Source organism: Neophocaena asiaeorientalis, unplaced genomic scaffold (genome assembly GCF_003031525.2).
Source record: "Neophocaena asiaeorientalis asiaeorientalis breed wild unplaced genomic scaffold, Neophocaena_asiaeorientalis_V1.1 scaffold229, whole genome shotgun sequence".
NCBI classification, from domain to species: Eukaryota; Metazoa; Chordata; class Mammalia; order Artiodactyla; family Phocoenidae; genus Neophocaena; species Neophocaena asiaeorientalis.
The window spans coordinates 6,501-33,396 of record NW_020174096.1 but is presented as its reverse complement, the minus strand read 5'-3'; the positions used below and the strand labels follow the sequence as shown (position 1 = coordinate 33,396).

The window sequence follows — 26,896 nt, the reverse complement described above, 5'->3', positions numbered from 1 at the left end:
GTCAAATATCCTATGACAATAAAGTCCCATTCCCAAGAATATCGGGTGAGAGTGGAGCAGTTTGCTTGCAAACTTTTCTGTCACCTGAGTACTCAGTGATATTTGGACTAGCAGCCGTGGTATCACTGGGGAGTGTGAAAGGAATGCAGAGCCTCAGGCTATACCTACATGTTGAAAATCAGAACCTGTGCGACAGATTGAATGTTTGCGCCCCCCAGAATCCATATGTTGAAAACCTCATGCCTAATGTGATGCTCTCAGGAGATGGGACCTTTAGAAGGTGATTAGGTCATGAAGGCTCGTGAACGGAATTAGTGCCCTCATAAAAGTGGCCCAAGAACGTTCCCTTGCCATGTCTGCCAAGTGAGATTACAGTGTGAAGATGGCTGTCAATGAGGAAGTGGGTCCTCACCAGACACCAAATCTGCTGGCACCTTGGTCTTGGACTTGGCAGCCTCGAGAACTGTGAGAAAGACATGTCTGGTGTTTATAAGCCACCAAGTTTATGGTATGTTCGTTATAGCAGCCCGAACGGACTAAGACAACCTGTATTTTAACAAGACATCTGTGTGGCTCACGTGCACATTGTGGAGTCTCAGAAGTGCTGCTTTTTAACGATATTTTTAAAGATCAGGCTCTTAAACAGTTCTCTTTCCAGGTTTGAGATACATATTTTTTCCACCATACTTGCTACAGGCCACACTAGGTCAGTGGTTAGCCCAGGTCTCAGCCCTCAAATGAGCCCCAGATTCTAGTCACTGGGCCTAGAATGACGAAGTCCTTTCAGCCAGCTCCAGGCAGATCGTCACCCTCTGTGCAGCAGTCAGCTTCTCCTGCTTCTGGATGAGGCTTTGGGATTAGGGTTTCTGTAGGAAGTCAACAGGGCACTTGGTGTGGGACCTCGTTCTGCCACTGTATGTGCTGGTGCTTTACACGTATTATCATGTGAACCTTCACAGGACTCATACACGGAGGCGTCACCGTCCCCATTTTCAGAGAAGTGCCCAAGGTCACGTGATTAGGAAACACACAGGTGGGAATTGAAATCAGCATAATTACAAACCCCTCCTTCTACGTGGTCTCCTGTCACTTACCCACTGTAGCCTGCGGTTTTCTTAGCTAATCCAACTAGACGAGCTACACACATCCTTCTACCTCTAAAATCTTTGGATTCCTTGATATATTGAACTCTTATGAGCGTCACTGCTGATTAAGAGGAATTCTGTAATAATAAATAAACTCTTCAGAGCTCCTCTCTACTGTTTGAGTACCCAGCCCACAGTTCTCACATCATTTCTTACAGTTTTTTTTTAAAGCAGCTGTTTACTTATCTGCTTCTTCTGTTTGTAACTATCTCCTGAGGAGGAGACGATTGGGCTGCTGTGGCTTATTTACGTTTATATCCCCAGAAGTTAGTAGCGTTTTCTTATATATATTTAGTACTCCATAAATATTTATTGGAATACACGACACTAGTGGATGCAAAACTAGACTAGGAAACCCTTCAATTGTAGGACTCAAGTGTTCGAGTCAATATTTAATATAAATCCATCATGTTTATATCCACGTTTGTATTCATAAAATAAAGCCACCATTCTGTAGCACAGTGGAGGATTTATTTCATACATCAATTCTTTCATATGGGCAGGGGTCTTCTGTTCTATATTTTCTCTGCTCAGTGGAACAATAAGTTTGAAGGAAAGAGGCATACATGATAGGAGAACTTAATGGCAGTATGACAACCATTGATCTAGTTACAAATGATAGTTTTGAACACGGAATGTGTAAGTTTTTCATAGGGTTAATTAAGATCAGGGGTTCTCAGCTGGGGCCCATTTAGCCCCGGGAGGGACATTGGGCAATGTCAGAGACGTTTGTGGTCGTCAAAACCAGTAGAGAAGTTGTACTGGCATCTAGTGGGAGAGGCCAGACGTGTTGGGAAATATCCTACAATGCACAGAACAGCCTCCAAGAAAGAATTATCCAACTCCAAATGTCCCTCGTGCTGAGATTGAGAAACCCTGGTTTAGACAGACCCTCAAATAATGCTGGGTTTTTAGTACATTCTTTTCGGTTGCGTGCTTGACTCAGCACACGACCTCTGACATCCACGGCATCTCCATGATTGAATAAAGAGCATCATTGTCTAATGGTGATCCAGACGCGCCATATGTCCCAGAGCTACCCTCTGAATCAGCAACAGTGTGACCCCCTCAAGGGCCTTCCGTTCTCGGAGCCTACCAGGGTGCCCACCGTCCAAACAGGTCACTGTATGTGCCACTGATCTGTTTATATATATGCACATCACCCATAACTAGGCCACATATTCCTTGCTGGCAGAGAACATGTTTTTTCATTGCCCCCCTTTGGCCACCATTTCCCATAATTCCACCTTAAAATGCTTTGTCACTCAGGGCATGATAATGATGCCGTCTTTTTGGAATTCAATAGTTAAACAGTTGTTTATCTGTAAATATCCTCTATGATAAATTGCAACTAGACAGACTGTGTAGTCACCAGAATCATCCATTCTCCCACCATTCTGGATAAATTGGGATTCATATTATTTGGCGTTCAGATCTGTGTTCCTGAGGTCAGAGTTTATGTAAGTTTAAATGTTTAGGGTTAGAGATAGAGAATTCCTTAAGCTCTGTTTTCTTCCTTGATTCTCTGATTTGTGGGGATGTTGTCTTTATCTGGGAAATAAAATGGAGCCTTCACTCACACAAGAAAAATAAAAACAAACAAACAGAAAGCTGATCTGACTAGGTAGGTATTTGTCTCTGGTAAGGCATGATGGGAGGTTGATATGTAAAGGTATTTGCCAGAGGATCAGCCCTACGAAAGCTTGTGATGTAGGTAGAAGGTGTGTTTGGCATTCATCTGCTTACTTCCCTGGACAACCTCCCACCCCATGGTACACCCCCGCTGCAGCCCGGTGTTCTCAGACGTCACTGGTGCCTGCTGCCAGAAGGACCGTCTGAGGAGCACTTAGTATTTGGGCGCTGAGACATGCAATGTCTTGTCTGTACCAGGAGCACTTGCTTTTTAAAACCGGAATCCAAAAGAATGAATCACTAATGGTAGAATTTCAAATATTAGACCATAAGGGCAGGATCGATTTTGAGAAGTCCTTCCTCCCTCAGGTCACACTGTCTTTAAGTGCAAGCAGGTAAAGAAGGCACCAGAAAGACTTCAGGTCCAGGTCCTGTGAGAGGATAAGATTTTTAAAAATTCATATTTAAGCTTTTGTTTTTATTTTTCTGTGTCTGTCAACTGGGGACGAGCACCTTTAGCTTTTTTTTTGTTTATTATTTTATTTTACTGAAGTATAGTTGATTTACAATGTTTGAGGTACACAGCCAAGTGATTCAGTTATACATACGTGTATATCTACTTTTTCAGATTCTTTTTCATTATAAGTTATTGCAAGATATTGAATATAGTTCCCTGTGCTGTACAGTAGGTCTTTGTTATCTATTTTATATACAGTAGTGTGTATCTGTTCATCCCAAACTCCTAATTTATCCCTCCACCCACACCTTTAGCTTTTCATAGATGAAAGAAGACAGATTCTAAGGCTGTTAGGTCTCTGCAAACTTGTGTCACCCTAAGAAGCTTATTAATAGATCAACAACAATACATAATTATATTTTATCGCAGTCTGAAACTGGTTTCCTTTGGAGCCCTTTAGGGCCAGGAATTTTAGTTCTTAAGCAGTGTTGAGAGTCCAGTTTAGAAAGCTGTAGGACTTCAGATGGTGGTACTGTTTACTGAGTGCTTACTACGTGTCTGGCACTAGTCCATTTTCCAGTCGTGACCCTACCAGTAGGTTGCTTTTTTATTATCATCCCCATATGACAAGTAAGGAAGTCCAAGGTCACAGCAAGTGCATGCTAGAGCCAGGCCTTGAACCCATGCTTCCTGGCCAAGGTGTCTTAGCTTCTCCCATCGTAACCAGGCTGCCTACGCTGTCCTCAGGGAGCTTTCCCACGGATGGAAATGGAAAGAGAAGATGCTTCTAAATAATACTAATACAGCTCTTGCTTGCTTGCTTTGCAGGTTTGGGAGGTGCCCTGGGTTACCTTTTGGGTGCCATCGACTGGGCCCACCTGGAACTGGGAAGACTGCTGGGCACAGAATTCCAGGTCATGTTCTTCTTCTCCTCGTCGGTGCTCACTTTGTGTTTTATTATCCATCTGTTCAGTATCCCTGAAGCCCCACTTAGAGATGTTGCCAAGGACATCCCCCCACAGCAGGCCCCTCAGGACCTTGCATTGTCATCAGACAGAATGTATGAGTATGGGTCTATTGAGAAAGTTAAAAATGGTTATGTACACCCAGAGCTGGCGCTGCAGGGAGAAAAAAACAAAAATCCTGCTGAACAGGTAAAGATGCAACTTCTTTTTTATTACCTTAGGAAAAATATTCTTGTTCTTGCCTTTTGTTCAGATATTTAAAAATGATTCTTTGTCTTTTGTTTGCTTATTTGATGTGAAAAGTCTTGTGAGTCCTCAAATCCCCAATAGCTATTATCCCTTGGAATTAAAACTTTGCACCTAATAGAAAAATGTGTGCATTTTCTTCTAGTCCTCCTGTCTCTTACTCTTTTCAGACCGTCAAACCAGGGAAGATGAAGCCAGTTGAAAAATGTAAGGCCGTAAGAGAAGCCTTGAATCATCCTCAGGACACAAGAAGTATCTTCACTTCTTAGATTAGGATTATAAATTTGTATTCCAAATGACAGCATCCCTGGGTAGGGAACTGGAGGAACTAAGAGGTTATTGGGATGAAGCCTTCATTTTATCTTGATCACACAGTAAATAGAGAAAATATGAGAATATAGGTTTCCAGAGACCTGCTTAAACCTTTGCGGCTCCAGGCTACCTGGGGGAGAACACTCACACTCCCTGTTGATCTCAGTTAGGATGGAGCCCCCTCGCTGTGCAGTTCTGCAAGGCAGCACGGGAATCATGGAAGAGCCATACGATGGAACCCATTCGATCATTAAAGGATCTGTGTGTTTTTGAAGATTTGTTTAAGACATAATATATCAGATAAAACACACATACATATACAAAATGATCTCCACTGTGGGAAAAGCTACGCAGATCCAGAGAAAAAATAGAAAGGATATATACCCAAAATGTTAATTGAAGTTATTGTCTCTGAGTGATGGGCTAACAGGTGGTTTTCATTTTCTTTTCTAAACCCTTCAGTATATTCAACATTTCTATAATAGACAAGTATTACTTTGAAAATAAAGAAAAATAATGTCAGGGTGTAAGGAACAAAACAAGGCAGGGTTTACTAAAGATAAGTAGCTATTATAGATTATGCCTGCCTCTTTGCCCTATTGATTGATTATGACTCGCCCTCAGAGGGTCACCCAGCAGAGGCTGTCTTATTCTACCCCGAGGCTGTTGTGATGATCAAATGAAATCAAGTGAGTAGAAGTCTTTTGAAAGGCATAAAACCCTCCACACCATTAAGACCTGCGTCAAATGTAATTAACTTGTATTCGTATGTGCCACACGCACAACACTGTAGGCTCTGAATGGTTCTGTTATGTGACTTAAAAAATAAAAGCAAAACAACATAAGGAAAAAAAAAAGAGAAACATATCTTAGGCTCAAAGCCAAGCATCTGACACCTCTATTCCAAAAGTGCATCTTGGGAGCTTCCAGCTGAGCAATGGGTGTCTCCGAGGTGTCAGGGCCGAGGCCCTGGCCATCTTGTTTGTCAAAGTCATTACTTTCCAAAATGAGGGTGGCTGTGCAATTTGAGAACTGGGATTTTTTTTTTTAATGGCAAGAGGCCTGAATTATTTCGTTTATTGTTCAAACTGGATACCATAAAATCCATCTCTAGTTCCTCCATGCCATCAGTTACTCCCTTCAATATTTAGTGTCCTTCTGGTGGCACTTTTGTACAGTTCTCTCTCCCCCTGATGGCTCTGTGCCTTTTTCACTTATAAATCCATCACCACCCAATGTCCAGTTGACAAAGGTGCATAACGTATGCGGTAAAACATTTCCCAACGGCTCAGAATCATTGCAAGGGCTTCACAAAGGGAAATGACGCGTCAGTGAATAAGAAGCCAGCTGCATTTTCATTCTGAGTTAAAATACCCAAAGGGACTTTAAGTATTTACATTCACAGCTTTTACAGAAAGACTAGGCACAATTTTGAAGCTCATATTTATTTTTGGAAGAAATAAAATTAGGTTAACAATGAAAGCAGGCTGAAAATTTTGTATAAGGCAGAAGCATAAATTAATGTTTGGAATGAGACTGAATACTTGCTGGTCAGATTCACTTTTTAAAATTTTGAATTTTTGGAAAGAAAGTGAAGATGAATCACTTTGAGGCATGAAAATCAGGCTGTCGTTTCCCAGTCTATACCTTTCATTGCTTCTTCCTGTGGTCAAGGAAAAAAGTAATAGTTCTCCATTGGATTTCTGTTATGGTCACCATTTATTTTGACAAATACCATATTCTACATGCAGAAAATGTTTATTTTTCCTAACTCCAAGGTAATGTCTATACTTTTTAATACTGATTAAGTATAAAAAAATCAGTTGAGGCATAGTCATAAATACTACAAAACTGATGAATTAAAAAAATCAACTTGTACAACGAACCTACAATGAGTAAATGTAATTTTCTGCATCAAAGAATAAAAAGCATTATCATATAAGGTTAAGAGCTATGAAACAATTTGCTATTAGAGTTAAAAGAGAAAATCTCAGGAGACTGTCTTATAAATAAATGAGCCAGGACCCAATATCATTATGTCAAGACCCAGAATAAATAAAAATCTGACAAGAAAGACCCATTACCCCATCATGGTTAATGTTTATCGTCTCAGTGTCTTCAGGGCAGGTGATTGCTTAATATTCCTGAGGTTTCTTTCTCCTCTCATATGACAAGCTACTAAAGGCTCTTTCTTTTTTTTGTATTTCAAAACAGTTGTGTCAATAGTTCAAAATTTTTCATTCTCTCAAGGCTACTGATACCAATAAATTATAGCCTCTGGTTTTAACATAATTTAAGTCTAGATTAAAGAATTGTGGGCATATGTAGTCATTATGTGTGTGTGTGTGTGTGTGTGTGTGTGTGTGTGTGTGTGTGTGTGTGTTCTACAATGTTCTCACTTCTGACTTGACATAGGGCTCGTCTACACCTGTTGGCTGATGGCAGGATCCAGAGAAATAAACTAGGAGGAGGTACCTGGCCCAGAGCAGGGAGCTGATTGGCTCTATGTGGTAGTTTTCTGTTGCTACATAACAAACTACCACAAATTTAGCAGCTTAAAACCGCACCCATTTATTATCTCACAGTTCTGTAGGTCAGAAGTCTGGGTGGGCTCAGCTGCATTCTCTGCTCAGGGTCTCAAAAGGCTGAAATCAAGGTGTTGGTGAAGCTGCCTTCTCATCTGGAGGCTCCAATGGGGAAGAATCAGCTTCGAGCTCATGCAGGTAGAATCCAGCTTCTCGTGGTTGTAGATGTCCTTGTTTTCTTGTTAACTGATGATGGCCAGGGATCACTCTCATTTCCTAGAGGCCACACCCAGGTCCTTTCCATGTGGCCCCCTTCACCTTCAAAGCCAGCAATTCTTGAGCTTTGAGACTTTCTGGCTTCCCCTTCTGCTCCCAGCCAACTGGGAGAAATATAGAGAAAACTCTATGTTTTTTAAAGGGCTGATGTGACTTGATAAGGGTCACCCAGGTAATCTCCCTATTAATTAACTCAAAGCCAACTGATTAGTAACCTTAGTTATATCTGCAAAATCCTTTTGCCATGTAACGGAACAGAATCATGAGGATGGAGATCATAGAGGCCATCTTGGAATTCAGACTACTACATTTTAAGAGTCAAGAAAGAGGCTTCCCTGGTGGTACAGTGGTTAAGAATCCACCTGCCAATGCAGGGGACATGGGTTCGATCCCTGGTCCGGGAAGATCCCACATGCCACAGAGCCACTAAGCCCGTGTGCCACAACTACTGAGCCTGCGCTCTAGAGCCCATGAGCCACAACTACTGAAGCCCGCGCGCCTAGAGCCCGTGCTCCGCAACAAGAGAAGCCACCGCAATGAGAAGCCCACGCACCTCAACGAAGAGCAGCCCCCTCTCGCCACAACTAGAGAAAGCCCACGCGCAGCAACAAAGACCCAACGCAGCCAAAAATATATATAAATAAAAAAGAGTCAAGAAATCTAAGAATTATAGCCATCTAGGGGCTGGCTTCGATCTATGAGCTTCATCCTCAGCGGTAGTTCTGTTGTTCAAAGATAGGAAGCTAGATGTGTCTTACATCTTGGCTCAAAGCAAGCTTTATTTCCAGTCCCTTCACCCTCATGTCCCCAAAGCCCTGTTCCTGACCTGAAACTGCTAAGTATCTGCACGTACTTAACAGAACACCTCTTATGAGAACGCTCAACGGAAACCTTGGCACCATGCCGAGGAACTGCGACCTCGTGTGATAGTCTACCGACAGATATGTAACATGGCTGTATGCTTTGCTCCCACAGCTGGCTGTGTGTCTACACTGAACGTCACACCTGTTTGCTGTTTTATTCCAGACTCGGAGGGCAGTGACCATGAAGTCACTGCTGAGGGCGCTGTTGAGCATGCCTCCCCACTACCGCTGCCTTTGCATCAGCCACCTCATCGGATGGACCGCCTTCCTGTCCAACATGCTCTTCTTCACAGACTTCATGGGCCAGGTAAGGGACATGTCTGTGCACACGCTCATTATCTCACACACCAGTCCCTCCATCAGCACCTGTGGAGCTTCTGAGCCAGCCTCTAAGATGGGCACAGTAAGAGTGTAGGAAAGAGTACCTTCAAGGAGCTGGCTTACAGACAGATTCCAGAGGGAAGTTACTACACCCTACACAACTAGAGGACACTATGCGATGGGACCAGTACTTGATCAAATACAACAAATAAGGAAGAAAAATCAAGGTGAACTGTAGCGGTCACAGCAGGCTTAATAAAAGAGGTGCAGTGTGATTTGGATCTTGAAAGGTGAGAAGGAGTTGGAGAGGGAGGGGTGAAGGAGAAAACATTCTAGGCAGGGATAGGAATGGCATGTGTAGAGATGAGTCAGAAGCCTGTTGGTTGTACCAGAATATGGGTGGCCGGGTTGCCTATGGCGGGTAGAGCCAGCTGTTAGGCAGAAGGAGGGGTGTTAAAAATCCAGGGGGATGTTGTTTAGACTTTATGCATTAAGACCTCCTGAGGGTCCTTGAATGGAGGTGTGAAAGGATGAAAGGGTGACGTGCTCATGGGAGAACGAGGTCTGAACCCCGGGAAGGGGTGAAGAAGCAGAACGTGTGAGAAGGGGTCCTTACCACCCTGCACTGGTAACTCAATGGCCCCAAATCTCTCTTGCAGATCGTGTACCATGGGGACCCCTACAGCGCACACAACTCCACAGAGTTCCTCATCTACCAAAGGGGGGTCGAGGTTGGATGTTGGGGTTTGTGCATCAACTCTGTGTTTTCCTCACTTTATTCTTGTGAGTCCCCTCGTCCTAAGGATGTCTTCTAAGGGCTAGCGGAATCTTGGATTTTATACATCTGTATTTCTATATTTATTTTTTTGCTCTCTAAGATGGCAGATTCTTGATAAATATATATGGAGGTCAGGAAAAACTATTTCCTTAGAAAGGACCGCATCAAGTAGCCTTTTCCCTAGTGAATTCTGGGTATCATTTTCCTCAGTGATTACTTTGTACTTGCAGTCAGTGGGATCCTGATCAAAATACTTTGGAAAGTAACAGGAAATCTTGTAAACAATATGGTGAAGTATTGGATGGATGAGGGGTGGCCACAGCCAAGATTATTGATTAACGCTAGGTCTGTGTTCTGCTGGAATAAGGGCATCGGTAGCGTTTCATAGATGTGCTTATCAGTCTTGACAGAAAATGAGGGATGGTTAATATGCTAGGTGACAAAACGAACATATAAAATAACTTAAGCTGAGGTGGGCGGGTATGTTACAGGGCCACTCTTCCAGATTGAGAACAACAGCTTACCTTCTCAGACACCAGCTTTCCATGGGGTCTGGAGTCTATTAACCCCCCCACTTGGCTAAGATTACCTGTGAGGACACTGTAAACAAAGGGATTTCTGGGATTGGTTTTAAATAACGGATGTACTCCAACTCTAGGGCATCACACAGGCTTGTTTTGTGCTTGCTAATTTGTTTGGAAGTCTCCAAGTGCTGTACACATTGAATTAAGTAAAAACTCTGGCCTATAAAACGTATGCAGGTCCCCCATTTGGAGTGGAAATCTGAGAGCTTCTCCAGCATTGTGGGGAGAATAGCTGGTCCCCAGGGCAGAGCTCCAGGCTTTGGACAGGCCCAGGGGACAGCAGGGGTATGGCCGAGGTTGGCGGGGAGGCGTTGGGGACAGTCCCTGTTACCATTCTCAGGGGCATCATTCTGTCACTGAACCGTGCTTCTTGTGGGGATGGAGGCTGAATATATATAATGACCCCTAGTCTGGCATTTAGCCCTTTGCTCAGCCAGAGCACAGTGGGAAACCTGCTTCAAGATCAAGAAAAATCTCTTCAAAGTATAGCACAATTGGGAAAAGGGGACCTAATATAAGCATATTCGTGAGCCCAATAATCATAAAACCATACAATTCATTACTTTCAAATTTATGGTAACCAAAGAGTGGTGGCTTAAAGCTTACATTTCCTCAGCAAACCCATTTTTTCCCCCTTAGAGTGTACGAATTAAGAAAACTCCAGGGTGCTTGCTTCGGCAGCACATATACTAAAAGGAAAGAAAAAGAAAAGAAAACTCCAGGAGGACGATTTCAACTACCTAGAATCAGGGAGTGTTAGACTGAAAGGATTTAATAAATTATCCATCTCAATCCCTTTGTGCTTTCAAGAGGTGGGGGGAATATTTATTACTATTCTCATTCTTGTAAGAGGAAAACATTTTTCTAAAAGTCATTAGTATTTGAATTTTGTGTCAAGTTTAACTTGTTTTCCTCAAAAAAGTCCCTTCTAGGGACCCTTCCATTAGTCTAGTCTGAGTTCCTGTATGAATTTCATGGCATTTGAAAATTCAAAAGCATGTTATTTTTTAGAGCCTTTCCAGTTAAAATCCCTGTGTATAAAGAATACCTACTATTTGAATAATTTTCCAAAGTTATATTAATGCATAAATCTATGGGATCCCTATCACTGTGAATTAGAACTAAAATTTTCTTTATAAAATACCAACCAGCCCTACCCAAGGATCTTCAGGGGCTCTTGTGCCCATAAGATAGAGTAAAAGTCCTGATCTTGGCACTCCGGGCTTCACAGTTTGGCCGGGCTCACACTTGGACCTTTGTCACTCCCACGCAGGAACTCCTCCAATGACCCACTGCACAGACGTTCTCACCTCTGTGTATTTGCTTTTGGTTTCTTCCACCCGAACTGCTGTTTCTACCTCCCCACCCAGACCCAACTCCCTCTCTGTGCAATCTTTCAAGTCTTTCCCTCTGCACTCCAACCCACTCTGGGCAGAATCAATCATTTCCCTCAATTCCAGAGCACACCAGATAACCCTGTATTCTGGACTCATCACATAACATCAGACGCAGACCCAGAATTTCTATCCAGACAGAGCTTAGCAGGGTTATCTGGCTGCTGGGCGGGGCATGGGGAATGGTGATAAGGGACTTGTTTTTAAGCTCCTTTGCACAGCAGGCACACTTAGATCAATGAGTATAGCCACGCTGAGTACTGAAATATAGCCAATTGTTCATATCATACACTACTATCCATAGCTGGGGCTTAAATCAATCATTTCCCTACAATCCTAAGGAGAGGTACAGTATGAGTTGGCATCAGACCCAGCAGAGGACAAGTCAACTTGGCCCTTAAACTTATTGCTTTCTCTTTATGAATAAAGCATTCTTTGCTAGTGAATAAAGCATTTTTTTCTTTGCTTTATGAATAAAGCATTCTTTGCTAGATAACTTCACCATCTTCGTAGTGAAGTTAGTTATGTTTCCAAATATCTCTCTATCCTCTTTTGCCTCCTTCCTGGCTGGCCTATACACTTAGTGAGAGCATTTCCCTTATGAATACTGATGGTTATCTTTTAGGTACTGAGACAACTTAGATTACGTTTTCCGCATAAATGTAATCATTAAGCAAACAGAAACTGACCTAAATTTATACTGCTTTTATTCTCAACCTTGACAACAGCCCAACAAGCATGGCATGAATTTAATAGAGGAAGCACTGTTGCCCACTTAACATTTTCAGAATTCCATAATTGATACAAATGTAATACATAATATTAGGTTTCTTGTCTATGCAATGTAAATCCAATAATTATTTGAATAGATATGGAAAATTTCACTCTTGAATAGGCACATTTCTGGTATCTATCATTTGTGTATCCCCTGGGTCCATGTGTTCCAGTAGAATGGGGCAGAGGAAAGATAAGGAAAGTACGGATTAAAAGCCATTTGCAGCAACATGGGTGTACCTAGAGATTGTCATACTGAGTGAAGTAAGTCAGACAAAGAGAAATATCGTATGATATCACTTATATGTGGAATCTAAAAAAAAAATGATACAAATGAACTTATTTACAAAATGGAAACAGACTCACAGACTTAGAGAAAGAACTTATGGTTGCCGGGGGGGAAGGGGGAGGGGGAGGGGAAGTTAGGGAGTTTGGGATTGACATGTATTATGTAACAACCTAAATGGGAAAATAATTTGAGAAAGAATAGATACATGTATATGTATAACTAAATCACTATGCTGTACACCTGAAACTAACACATTGTTAATCAACTATACTCCAATATAAAATAAAAAGTAAAAGAAAAATAACCAATTAAAAAAGGAAGATAAAGGTTTTTTTTAGGGATTTTCCCTACTGTGGTGGAAAACATAGTAAAATGTTTTAAAAGCTGAATTTCCAATTTAAAAAAATGAGCTCTACCATGAGTTCTTTATGAGCAAGCCAAGTTTACCCGCTGGGAGGGGACCCCAGTTAAAAGTCAACCATATTCAGCAAACTCTGTATTTATTGAAGTAATGATAGCCACCATTAACTGGATGTCTTCTGTGTGCTTGGCACTGGGCTGGGTGATTTCCTAGACGTTTTACTTCATTTGATCCTGATAACAACCACCAAGAAGGGTTTTATTAGTTCCATTTTCTGATGAGGAAACTGAGGTTTTGAGAAGTTGTGGAACTTGCCCATAGAGGGTGAAGGCGCCAGCGAGGGGGAGGTGTCCGGTGCAGCAGGACCCCCTGACCAGCCTGGGAAGGGCTGGCAAGGCAGGGAGAGCATCTACAGGTGATGTACGTTCTTTACTTCCTTCTCAGGTTTTGCAGATGGCATTCAGGTGGGGCAAAGAAACCGAATGAGCTGGATCATTCTGTGCAATCTGGTTGTGTTAATTTCCTCCAACCTGACTTTGGGCTGTGGGGCTAATAGAGACCTGGATTGTCATTTTGGTCTTGTTAGGCTAGATCTCTGTGAATCGGAAAGATACCCGGTTTTCTTCCATGGCTTCCTGCCCCAGGGTCCCATAACCAAGGCGGGCTTTTCAGTCGCCTCTTTTGCATCCCGTTACTATTCAGCTCCCCAGTACACAGCGCCTGGTCCTTCCCTGCAGAAAAGAAAATCGACCCAGCAAGGCAATCTCCAGCTCTTCTTTACACAAAGGATTCAAAACTTATTCCAAAAGCCAGCTGTTTTCAAGCACAGATAAGGAGGTTCTTCTGTTCCTGACTCAGTGTTAAAGGAAGGCTAAAAAAAGTGAATCTTCAAAAGGAAAGGTTGTCTGAAATTATGAGATGATGTGAGGCACTGCCAGCTGTAATTTCTCCCTCTCTTCTCCCCACACACAGACTTTCAGAAAGCTTTGGTTCCCTACATCGGATTAAAGGGTCTTTACTTCATGGGGTATTTGCTGTTTGGCCTGGGGACGGGCGTCATCGGGCTCTTCCCGAATGTCTACTCCAGCCTGGTCATGTGCACCTTGTTTGGCGTGATGTCCAGCACCCTGTACACCGTGCCTTTTAACCTCCTCACCGCGTACCACCGTGAGCAGCAGGAAGAGCAGGTGTGTTGTTGAACCTCTGCACCGAGTGACGTCCGGACTCACCTGGAGGCTGGGGGAGCTTGCTAGGAAAATGTAGAGCAGAGCTGGAGAACAGGGCTTCTTGAAACAGCAGCACTAAGATGTCCAGCCAGATGTAACGATGGTCTAGCCAAGGCCTGACCACTTTCCCAGCCCACCCCCTCCTTACTCTGAAGCCCTGTGCACCTGGGAGCAGTCGGGCAGGTACCATTACTCCCATTAGTCAGATTAGGAAAGGTGAGGTTGGTAATGCTGAGAAACCAGCCCACAATCACACAGAGACAAAACAAGGGAAACTCTGGGCTCATGACATGTCCAGCGTACCTGCAGTGTTTCTGGATGCCACAACGAGGGCCCAGGCCCTCAACCACTGCAGAGGTGCCTGGTGCAATTTCCGGGAGTTACTGGTTGAGCAACGTTTTCCTTGGAAGTCCGGGTTTTGGTAAGTCATGCCCTGTGTGCAGGGAGGAAAGCTGGTCGCAGGTGGTCATCTCACCAGCTGCCTCAAGGGAGGCCCGCCCCATCTCCATCTCGGAACTCAAGCCAGAGGGCAAGACCCTATGCTGCGCTAAAAAAGCACTAGGTTCGGTATTTCTGCTCTAAGATTACCACGTTTTCTTATCCAGATATGCAACTTTTCCCCCTGAAAATAGGCTTACGTTTCTTTAACTGTAAAAGTTAAAGAGATGGCTATTAGCTTAATCCATCACAGTAGGAAACAGCAAAAACGCTGAACACGCGTCCATGTGACCGCAGCGCTGGCCTTCTTTTTCATCATTTGATCTGGTAAACACAGCAGGAGAGAGTTGCACCAGGTGTTAAAACCTTTTAAACAAGAGTTGTAGCTGTCCTCTTCCCTGGCAGACATGGTCACTAATGTTTCAATGCATGGCAGGTGCTTTGCTGCTAAAGAGACAGCTATCACAAAGAACTATCCCTCCAAGAGGGAGTCGGATGGTACTAGGCCCAAAACACACAGGCTTGGGACTCAGAGAACCCTGGATTCAAATCCTGCCCCCCCGCTTTTGACAGCTATGTGACACTGGGGATCTTATTCATTTATTTATTAAATATCACTCAAAATGAGTTCACGTTTAAATGGGGTAATACGATCACGTGGTTCAACGGCGACAGTGATATACATGTACGTCATGTGGCTCCCGCCTACCCCTCCCTCCACTCTTCCCCTGTCCTCACCTCCCCACCCTGGGCTCCTACATGTAACCACTCTCATCAGGTCTTTGTCTATTTTTCCAGCATCTTTTAATGAAAATCCAGCGATTATGAATCTGTTTTCTTCTTTTCCCTTTCTTATTCAAAGGATAATGTGCGTTTTCCTGCACAATGATTTTTTCTCATTTAATAGTATAGGAATTATCATTCAAACTCTCAGAGCCTTAGTTTTCCGATCAATGAAGTGGGAATGACACACCCACCTTAGAGAGCTGTCGGAAAATTAAATGAAACCAGATAGTGCAGGTAATCTGCCTAGCATAATGCCTACCTGGCCCCTGGCAAAGACTCAGAAAATGGTAGGTGGTATCATTATTGTTATCATGGGGCCAATGATTATGATACGTGCATCTAGGGAGGTGGTGAGAACGAAATGAAGTAAGGTATGTGAAAGAGCCTTGCACAAGGCCTAGCACATATATGATACCCAATAAATGGCAATGTTATCAACCAGTTCTGACCAAATATCAAACTAATCAAATATTAATCTACTAAGCAAAAAGCAACCATATTTTGAAAGGTTGAATTGCTTTTTTATGTTGCTACCCCTACACATATCTGTGATTCAACATCCTTCTAAAAATGTTTGAACTGTAACCACTAGGGAAGAGAAGGAATGGGAGATTTACTGAGCTTCTACCGCATTGTATTTATTGACTTATTGATTTATTGAAGAGATAATTTTGCGTTCTTAACCATTGAACTCCCATAGGTGTGAACGGTGGAATTTAAGACTTTGTGGCAGGTGGGGAAGAACGGTGCAGGCAGGGGGGTGGAGCTTGAATCAGGAGTTGATAAACTTCTTGGCCGACGTGGTCTGCCACCTGCATTTCTGTACGGTCTGTCGTGTACAGGCACGACAGGAATTCTAGGAATTCTCTGACAATTTTAAAATGATTTTTAAAACATCAGTGGAAGGATAATATTTGTGACAGGGGAAACTTACATGAGATTCAAATACCCGTGTCATAGAATTCTGTTGGAAGGCCACCACCTTGTTTACGTTCTGCGGCTGCTTTTGCACTGCAACTGAGATCAACAACCCACAAGCTGCAAGTATTTATTACCTGGCTTTTTAGAGAAGAAGTTTGCTTGCTGCCTTCTGCGCTGAAGGACAGTCGGTGCAGATCAAATGCTGTTCCTGTGCTTCCCTTGCAGAGGCAGCAGGCCCGGTGCGGGGGCCCGGACGGCAGCGTGAGAGGGCAGGGCGTGGACTGCGCCGCCCTCACCTGCATGGTGCAGCTGGCTCAGATCCTGGTTGGAGGTGGCCTGGGCCTTCTGGTCAACATGGCCGGGAGCGTCATCGTCGTGGTGATCACAGCCTCTGCGGTGTCACTGATCGGCTGTTGTTTTGTGGCTCTCTTTGTTAGATATATGGATTAGGTCAATAAAGAGACATCGTTCCTAACCCCAGACACAGTGGAGCACACGGCAGGAGATCGATCTTTTCTTTAGCTCTGCACTGTTTGTATCTGCCCATTGGATGCCGCGTGTTACGACTTCAGCTGCGGTGATCTGCCCACTCCTCGCTCTCAGCCAGCCCTCTGCACATCCGTTTCCCTATTTCAGGCATCATTTGTCTTAGGAGAGACTGGGCTATGCCTCCATTCACTGGGGGCAAAGGGCAAGTGTGGGTGACGGCACCTCCCCGGGCCTTTCTCCCTCCGTCTCAGTGCAGCGGAATGGAGAGGCAGGGTCTGTTTTCCACAGGGCATTTCAGGCCTTGATGAAACCTGAGAAGCAGACTAGCGCATCCCTGTGATGCTGGGATTTATGCTGTGATGTGATTTTTTTTTAAAGCCTGGTATCCATGTATAGTTGGCGGGGGGGAATAATATTTTTCGTCAAATTCACTGTAACTCAAAATATTGCCAATGATTTATTTAAAGATATTAATTCACTCATCTTTAATTCATATTTAACTCGCTCATAATTAATTCATGCTAATTTATAATATCCCTGACAAGTCTGCTTGAACATCTCATGCTGGAGGATTTACTACTTTTGAAACAGCTCATCTTATTGACACAGTAAAAATCTTTCTCTCCAGTCTGCACTTTTGTTCCAGCCGCTGGAGTCTCTATGGAAGCCTTTCAAAGAACTGCCTTCCATTTCTCTTCTCCAAGTGAAGCCGTTTGCTCAGCCAGAGGTCAGCATGGTTTAATAGAGAGACCATGAGCTTTAGAGCCGGGCTGGTTTGGGATCCTGGCTTTGCTGCTCCCCAGCAAACTACAGACCCACCCAAGCCACACTCGCTCATCTGCACATTTGGGGTAATAATTCCTACCCCAGAGAGTTGCGACCATTTGTAATACGTTAACACTTACGGAGTGCTTACCACCATTCTCGGCGTTTAACCTGTGTTAACACAGCAATCTTGAGACAGGCTGCTGTTACTGATCTCCATTTTACAGATGAGGAAACTGAGGCAGAGAGGCATTACAGAACTCGTCTGAAGCTACACAACTCCTAAGTGGCAGAGCTGGGCCTCGACCCCAGGCACTCCGGCTCTGCTGTTTCCGGTAAGAGCAGCGCTTGGGCTGACAGTTGGTCTCTGCACTAGAAAAATGACAGCCATTGTCACTATTTTTGAAGGCTCACCGTCCTGCTCTCCCAGACCTCGATCCTTCCGTCCCCAGCCTTTCATAAGTGTTTGTCTGAATAACACCGGATGTGCCTGAGTGGTGCGGAATGATTTGCCCCCATGTTTTTACAAGTTAAAAAAAAATGTTTGTGGTTCTTCCTCCTGCCTCATCTTAGAGTCTGATAGTGTAGTCGTTGCCTCAGGTGAATTTCTAGCTTATCAAAACCTCCCATGTTCGAAGGGTATTTGGAGAAAGGAAACGAGCTGCTCTGAGGACAGGAACGTGGGGATTTGGGCTGTTCTCTGGTTTTTCTCCTGTGTAGCAGGATGGATGGTTTGGTAGAGTGGCCAGGCCCCTGCAGTGTCAGCTCATTTGGGGGTAGGGGTTCCGAGAAGAGGAACCGTGCTCTGGGGGTTCTTTGGGTTCTCTTTCACAAAACTGCTGGGGGCACAAGGCGCGCAGGCCCACTCCCAACTTCTGCTTTCCGGGGCCCGGGGTGAGAACGCTGATGAAGGCCCATCCCTCCTCCCCCCACCCTTAGCCCCACCCAGCACTGTGAGGGCCCTTGTGTGCACCTGGGCACCTGCACACCCACGGCCTTCCCAACCCCTCCAGCCTCTACCACACCTGCAAACAGCCGCCCTCAGCCTCCCCTCGCACCTAAGTGTGCAGAGGCTCAGCGGTGTCGTTCACCTTCCGAAGGACAGGACCCCCGGAGCCCTTGTAGACTCAGGGCCACTCAGATGGGGAATTCTGACGTCTTGGGTAATCTAGAAGGTGTGGGTGTGGAGTTCAGGCTCCAGGCGGCTCTGGCTTCCTTGCCATGTGGGAGGGGAGGACAGAGCAGTGCCCTCTAATAATCAGAGCCAGGGCAGGGGTCCTGGCTGCCCGGGTCTGAGGGGAGTACCAAAGAGTACCAGCCGAAGGGCAGGGCCAGATCCACTGTCACCGCGTGGCAGCTTCCCTCTCCTTCCCAGTTGCTCCAGTGGTCTCAGGCTGGGGCTGTATTCTCTCACACTCACTCTCCTCTCACCACTTGTGGGCTTCCAGGCTGCTGCAGTTCTCTTGGTTGCCTCCGTTTTGTTTTACGAACCTGATCTCTGCTGCTCTTGGGTCGTGGCTGGGGCAGTGCTAGCGTGTGTGGGGCGGCACATCGGGGGCACCCCTGTGGATCTGGGCACTTCTGGTTTGTGTGTGTGTGGCGGGGGGAGGTGAGGGGAAGGAAGGCAGCGACTTACACCGCAGCGCTCACCCCTTCCTGCCTCCTGCAAGACACGCTGCTTGCTTATCTGGCAACAGGCTCTCTGGGCTCCCACAGTTCATCCCATTTTCTCCAGATTAATTTTTTCCAGACCGGGCTGAGCTTTCTCCTCAGAGCTGACCGTGCTGTTGCTTCACTTATCAACCTCTGAGCCCTGCTTTCCTCCTCTCCACAGCGGCACTTATTTTCTGCCCCCCAGTCGGGTCCCCCTGCCTTCTACTAGTGTATTCACTCCCAAATGAAGTCACCACATTCACATGCAAAAATATTCCATCTTCCCCAGTCTTCCTTCCTCCCTCTCCGCCTCACGTTATCCATCTGAGCACAGCAGGGTCATGACTGACTTAGAGGAGTGACCGGGGAGAACACCTGCCCCCAACCCCACAGTGTGGGTGAAGCCAGGGCTTCCAGGACCCCACGTCACACAGCACCCAGCATCACGAAAGAAACAGCACCCAGCCGCCTCTCCTGCTTCACCTACCTCTTCTTGACCTCTGCAAGCTGTGGAAATGGAATTATGTGCTGAGTTCAGTGTTTATTTCCTTCTCCAAGGACTGCTCAGGTGATTAAAGATTTTGAAATGAATGACTGGGTGAGCTGGGAGGGTGACCTACAGCTGAGGGTCCTCTTACCTGGACCCCCCCAAGAAGTCAAGAGCACTCATCTCTGACCAACAACAGGGCATCAGGGCCTGGTCTTTATTACAGGGGAAGCTCTTTGCAGATGGAACACTGGATGCGTTATGGGATGAAGAAGGGAGCTAGAGCACACAGCCTCTCTCTCTCTCTCTCTCTCTCTCACACACACACACACACACACACAGAGTCACGCTCAAATATTCAAATACTTTACTCCCTTAACTTCATTGAGGTTTGAATGAGTGAATAGAATCCAGTTTCAAAAGCCTTTAACCACCTTTGGGAACCTAAGTACTTGTTCTTAGTGTACCAATGACATATCCTCTCTGAGACAAAAATGTCTCATTCCCAGACAAATAAAGCAAGTATAGGGATATCTACATTCTTCACAGAAATCCTAGGAAATCCTGCAGGAGAAAGGGAAGCCACACGGCTTTGCTTCCCTCCCGCACCATGCACCTGGCATTCCAACCTCAAAGCCTTCCATCACTGCATTTCCTCAGCCTCAGACACCCTCTCTATGTGCCCACTCCCCCGTCTCACCTGCCAGATCTGCCCATCTAAAGTGTACCTATATTCCCAGGTCCATCTCAAATACTGCTTTGGCCAGGAAGTCTCTGATCCCCCAGGAGAATCAAGCTTTCCATCCCTGTGTTCCTATAGATAGCACTTTCTTTTAGCCCTTACTATGACATTCAACTCACTGTCCCATGACTCATTTGCCTCGTGTACATGGCGCTGTCCCCTTCTAAATGTCAGGAATGTGTTTGTGATCCCAGCACTCAGGATAGAGCTAGGCACACAACACGCATTCAAAAAATAAATTGCTGATGTCTACTGGATTTGACCATTTCCTTGTTGATGCTTTTGTCCTTGTGACAGACAGAAATCTTGGTCTTTGCTCCCTCTAGCCGTGTTCTCAGGAGTCCTCGGGTTTGGGTGGGGATGAGGTGACTCGTTTCATAGAGTTTTTTCACGAAGTCCTTGCCCCCAGCCCCTTCTGTTTTTCTAGTGCCCAGAGGCACACACATCAACATATTTCCCCCAAAATCCTGGGCTACCCACACATTATTTTATCGTCAAAATTGAAAAGGCAAGTTGCTTTAATAAAGAGAATCTCTCTGTAAATGTCTAATACCAGCGTTACACATAGATACACTACCGTGCTACTCTTTGTTCTTTGTGGGTGTTTACTTGTTCATTTATTTTGTATTTTGGAGACAAGGAGGGCTTACAGTTCAGTTTTTATTAGCCCATTGGTCCTCAATATCAGTATCAGTAAGTTTTCTTTCTAAAGGGCAAAGAGAGAATGATTTGACTACTTTTAAAGAAAAGCATTTTTCTGTTTTCTGAAAAAGGTAACTTCTCAAGGCTACTCAGGATTGAGGACGTTAGGCAGCTTTGGTTTTTGTGGCCAAGGCCTGAGTGTTTGCACTGTGTGTGTTAACAGAAAGCAGGGCCAGGGACGCTGGGGCCGTGCAGTTCCCATTTGGAGCCTTAAATCTCAGACGCTACTGGGAATTTCCAACAAAATCACAAAACGATTGACAGTTCCAGAGGCTATTTAAGCAGACATGTTTGTATAATGATTATTTATGGTATTAAAATAAGCACACCGGTAAGTGCCTACATTACCTGTTTTTTGATCCCAAACTAGGTCGCCAAAGAGAACAACCGTAGCACCTCGGTCAAAACTGGCAGCTGGATGGGTAGATTGTTCGATCCCCACTCTGAGCAGCCTCAAGAAAGGACTACTGTACCGTGACCGGAACGGAATTGTTATGAGAAATGTGTCACCCTTCAGATGGTCCCATACACTGGGGCTTAAGGAAGAATTCATCACGCATGTCACTCCTTAGAATGAATGGAACTTGGTTAAGGTAGAGTCCTATGGGGATTCTGATTCCCTGCCTTCTCTCCTCAATGTTATGAACAATAAGAAACCCCACACCTGAAATCCTGGCGATCCCCTCAAAACAGACTCTCGGTACTCTTTTCCCTTTAGGACAGATTTTACTGGAGTCTCCCATTCCCCTTCCCACCCCACAACTCCCCCTTGAAAGATCAGACTCCAGCTTCCAGGAATTTGGGTTTCAGGAACCACATTTCTACAGCATCTCTTAATCTTCCATCTAAGCCAACGAAAAACGCGGCCAAACGATCCCCCTACTCGCTGGCCCAGAGCCTCAATCAAACCGGCATTCCGATTGCCAAAGAGTGAAGGGGGAGAGGCTGCAGAGGAGTCCCCAGTCCCAGTAGCCTGTCTACTCAGACCTGTTCAAGTTGCTCCTGGGCACAGCTCACTTGCAGCGCGCAGATCCGAACGCAAGGAGTGTCTCCAGGTACCCACACGGCTCTCAGGGGAACCCAGACGCCCAGCTTCCAGCGCACGGCGCAGTCGCTGCTGGGGGACCCAGAGAGCCCCCTGTCTCCTTTAGGGGTCGTAGCCTGAAGAGGTCTCTCTATTCAGCCCCTCGAACTACACTGCGTCCGCTCCCTCCCGCAGAGACTCCACTGCCCCGCGAAGGGGCTCTCACACGCACGCCGGAGGGTTTTGGTCTCGGCGACCTATGAGCGCAGAGGCCATGCAGGGTCTCAGTCGGGCTCCGCATGTGTCCGCTCTCCCCATCCCAAGTGACAAACCATACGCATCACGGGAGGTGGCTCTCTCGCGGTGCATTTCTCCTGAGGGCGGAACAAGATTGTCACTCCTTCTTCTAACTCCGAAGAAGTTTCTTGGTCCCATACTCTAGGCTCTCCGCTCAGCCAAGCAGCAAATCAGGCCTTCGCGCCCGGGCAGTCCCGGAGCCAAGGTGCAAAGGTTTTGTGAGTGGCTTACCCGACTGGATGCACCTTGAGGACCCTTTCAAGAGCTGGGGCGGGGGTGGGTAGTCGCTGGAATAAGTGCGCTCAGTTGTCTGCGCACCACTTGGCTGAGGCCCTCTTCCTTGTCCCCGAACTGCTTTACATTCCTGATGCCTTTCTCGGCTTCTGGGCGCCCCACACAGCCCAGCGCTGACAGCATAAGGAGAGGAAGGGGTGTGTGTGGAGACAAGGGGGACGGAGGCTGGTGGCTTGGTCCATTGAGGCTGGTCTCGGCCACTTTGCCACCTTCCTCTCTCCACCTGGGTTCGCAGCCTCCCCTCTCCGGAGAAGGTCCCCTGGCCACTTCGTAGGCTGCTCTTTTGTGTTTCTCTCTCTTCTCGTCCCTCTTACCTCTTGATCCGGGGGGCCCCCAGCATCCCCTAATCCTCTCTACTCTTTTCCGCCGAGGGAAGGCCACTTGGCAGTTCCTGCGTACCCCGGGCCTCAGCCTGCGTCAGTAGGCGGAGCTGCTGGGCAGCAGGTCGTAGCGCCCCTCGCTGTAGACCACCACGCCGGGCGGAGAGTAGAGCCTGTCGGGCTCCGCGGCCTGGTGGAGAGGCGCCAGGGCCTGCCGGCCTGGTCCTCGGGCTCCGGCTTGGTGGCGGCTGCGAAAGGGCGCATGCCAGTGAGAGAAGGCGACGCGAGGCGCCGCAGTAGATTCTCGAGCGCATTGCGGAACTCGCGGCGCACGAGGCAGTAGAGGATGGGCTTGAGGCAGCTGTTGGAGTGCGCCAGGCACACGCTCACCGGGAGCGCGTATACCTGGCACAGGAAGTACTCTTGGCTGAAGGGCACCGCGTTGAACTTGATGAGGATGTTCTAGGTGGTGAGTGCCTGGTTAGGCAAGCAGCACAGGAAGAAGGATAGGACCACGACGGTCACTGCTTTGGTGGCCTTGGAGCGTCTCCAGGCGCTGGCTCTGGCCAGGCCTCCCCCGGCTGCTGCGGCTCCTACTTCGGTCCCTGCCACGCGGTGGTCGGAGACGAAGCGCACCAGCAGCAGATAGCACAGGCTGTTGATGCCCAGCGGCGGCAAGAAGCCCAGCAGCACCTCCTGCAAGTGGTAGAGGCCCAGCTAGGACTGCCTGTCGCGGCCTAGCAACTTGTCCGGGAAGCGCACCAGGCACAACTCCTCGCCCATCACCTTGATCGTGGCGGAGAAGATGGCTTTGGGCAGCGAGGCCAGCGCAGATCAACACGCGCAGTGCTTTGGCCGAGAAGCGGCAGCTGTCCCCCAGGCTCCGGCCGCAGCAGTCACCCGGGCCGTGCCCTCGGGTCCGGTGGCTCTTAAGAGCCAAGGCCACCGAGTGGTAGCGCGCCACGCTCGTGGAGGTGAGAAAGAAGACGCTGGCGTACATGTTCATGGACGTCACTGTGGATACGATCTTCCACGTTGCCTTGCCAAAAGGCCATCTGAAGTCGAGGGAGTTTTCCACAGCTCAGAAGGGCAGGGTGAGCACGAACTGCATGTCCGTCAGCACCAGCTTGGTGACGAAGAGGTTGATGGAGGACTTGCGCCAGCCCTGCTTACTCTTCATCAGGTAGAGCACCAGGAGGTTGCCCGTCAGCCCCAACGCGCAAACCGCCCAGTGCACCACGCTGATGAGCATCCTCACCCGCGCCTGGGTGTCCGCGCTCTCTGCCCCGCCGCCGCCCGGCGGATGCCCTGGCGCCGCGCCGGCTGGCAACTCTAGCCCCAGCTCCCACGACAAGTCCTGGAGCTGCAGCGACGCCTTGCCGCTAGTGTTGGTCGCCTGCGGAAGGTCCGGCATCAGACTGAAGAGTTCTGCGAGCTCGTCCCCGCCAGCCACCTCATTCATGGTGGCTTTCGCGGCTGCAGCGGCCACCTGCCTGCGCAGGTGCCTCTAGGTCAGGTTTCGGGAGATAAGCCCTAAGGGAGTCCAGCTCTCCCGGGGTTCCGGCGTGCCTGGGGGTTTTCAAAGCAGCCGCGGAAGAGAGCGCCTAGGACCAGGGCGCCAGGCGCGTCCCCGGCGGAGCTTGGTCTTGGGCGCAGGAGTTACGCGGAGCGTCTGTTCTGCAGGGGAATTCGAGAGCCTAGGAGCACAGCATCTAAGGCGAGCGGTCGGCGTCTAGAGGTTCTCGGGCCAAGGTGGCAGTCTCCGGGTCCCTACTGTAAGAGTCAGACTTTGCCCCCTGCGTTTCCCGCTGTCACTTGGTCGCTAGCGCATACCCGCCCTGCCGCTCAAGGCCGCTATTGGGGGCCCTCTCCTTCTCTTTCAAATACCTTTGTCGGTTTCCTCCGCAGTTGCGTGGACGAGGCTTCTGAACAGAGTTCTGCCTACCTCGCTCTGACTCTCTGCAGGGCTTTCGATGCTGCCCTCGCGACTTCGCGTCTCCGTCTCTCCGCTGTTGTCAGCTCCCGGGGAATTGCCAGCAGCGTTCCCGCGAGTTGCATCCCCACCCGCCAAACCGAGGCCGCGGGCCCCCAAGGAGCCTGCGTAACCCCCGCGCCGTGAGAGGGGGCGCTTTCCGAGGTGCTGAACTTCGCCGCGCCCGCCGCGGGGGAGCGGGGAGAGGTGCACGGCAGGAAGAGCTCAGCGGCCAATTTCCCTTTTCCTCTTCAGCTTCAAAAGGAAATGGTCGTAACCCTTTATTTTCCTATGTTGCTGGAGAAAGTCGGCTTTGATTTGCGATCGCTTTTCCTTTCTTATTCTCAAACATAACTATTAGAATTTTTTTCTTTCTCACTCCCAAATGCTCAATCTTTTGCCCATTTTTCTTTTCTTTTCTTTTCTTTTTTTGCGGTACGCGGGCCTCTCACCGTTGTGGCCTCTCCCGTGGCGGAGCACAGGCTCCGGACGCGCAGGCTCAGCGGCCATGGCTCACGGGCCCAGCCGCTCCGCGGCATGTGGGATCTTCCCGGACCGGGGCACGAACCCGTGTCCCCTGCATCGGCAGGCGGACTCTCAACCACTGCGCCACCAGGGAAGCCCCCATTTTTCTTTTTTAAAGCAATGATAGCGGCCTCTTTTTTCATGCCCAGACCTTAAATCAGAAGATGAGGTCTCTTCCTGAATACACAAACGCCAGCTCCACTTCCCCTTATTAATTAGCTGACCACTTTAATTGGTGTCTGTGACTGTCAGGATTTTCAAAGCGTCTTCACATAACAAAACTCTGGGTTCATGTGTTGCCCTCTGCTTTGGTGTATTCTGAGAACTGAAGCGAAGCAGAGCATGTAATTTGTGCGCCGACTTCACAGACATTAGATGTTTAGCTCTCAGCCCAGAGCTCTTCAACAGATTGTTTACTCATATAAAACCACACTCTACCTTGATGCAGTTGGAATAGAGGATTTCATAAGGCTGTTGTTTGGCCACCAGCCCCCTAGTTCCACTACTATTATAATCAGAACTCTTAACCAGTGATTTTTTTTTTTTTCAGACCAGTGGAAGTAAATTCTAAGGAATCTTTTAAGTTCCTCTGGGCAACGGGAAACAATATAAACCATTTGAATTACTTCTTAAATTGAAGTTTATTTAAATGCCAGATCAACCGCTCTGGTGTAAAATGTACATTTCTTAGGATAAACTTAAGAAATTTGAAATGTTTTCCTCACTGTCCGGGACTAAACTGAAACAAAAGTATCTTACGCGTAACTGTCCTCACTCTTGCAGAGCTCGTGACTTTACTTACAGAGATAAAGAGTTTGTGCCTTGAAAGCAGAGGTGATAGAAAAAGCATAGTGAAAAAGAAACCGCGGTGCCCAAAACATATGAAGGGAAACGGAGACAATCTTGATTCCAAAGCGGGAGCACAGTTCCGGAGAACCCGCTTCACGGTAGTCTCTGGTCTACTCCGTTTACCCGCTAGAGGGCGCCAAGGCTTTAATCAAAACCAAAACCAAGCCAAACCACTTCCTTGGAGAAGTTCTGATCTGGAGAAACTCAGCTCTGCGCGGAACCGATACACAGGTCGCTTCTGTTTACATCTCTTATCCCTGCTTTAGTAGCCTCATCTTCAAGTTTACTTTTCACTCAAATTTTTACTAGCTCTTTCTCCATCAGATTTTTATTTCTCCTTTATTTAAAAAAAGTTTAAAAAATATTTCAAGGTGCTGTTGAAAAACAAGGAAGCTTAGGGCATACCCTGAAAGCCTTTTGCCTCGGTTTCCTAGTATGTACATGGGAGGAATTGTGGTTTTCAAATATTCTGAGGATAGGTGCT

General features: G+C 47.0%; 2 protein-coding genes across 3 annotated transcripts in view; one reads left to right on the top strand and one right to left on the bottom strand.

Moving 5' to 3' along the window:
• The window catches only part of SLC45A2 (solute carrier family 45 member 2), a 31,945-nt gene extending 15,177 nt beyond the window's left edge, over positions 1 to 16,768 (top strand). Inside the window, exons 2-6 of one of the 2 annotated variants that reach the window (XM_024754614.1) lie at positions 4,063 to 4,388; positions 8,585 to 8,728; positions 9,402 to 9,525; positions 13,895 to 14,109; positions 16,519 to 16,768. In XM_024754614.1, the coding sequence (XP_024610382.1) occupies positions 4,063 to 4,388; positions 8,585 to 8,728; positions 9,402 to 9,525; positions 13,895 to 14,109; positions 16,519 to 16,743 (1,034 nt within the window). In that variant the 3' untranslated portion in view covers positions 16,744 to 16,768. Of the gene's footprint in view, positions 1 to 4,062; positions 4,389 to 8,584; positions 8,729 to 9,401; positions 9,526 to 13,894; positions 14,122 to 16,518 lie in introns of those variants that run through there. The other variant, XM_024754615.1, reaches the window with a different exon arrangement.
• A 6,395-nt stretch (positions 16,769 to 23,163) lies between these two features.
• RXFP3 (relaxin family peptide receptor 3) lies at positions 23,164 to 25,163 on the bottom strand (the record flags this gene model as incomplete). The annotated part of the gene is given in 4 exon segments (XM_024754631.1): positions 23,164 to 23,288; positions 23,291 to 23,898; positions 23,900 to 24,573; positions 25,012 to 25,163. Coding segments are annotated over 4 exon segments (1,559 nt in total), but the record flags the coding sequence as incomplete, so codon positions are not given.
• Positions 25,164 to 26,896: the final 1,733 nt, after the last annotated feature.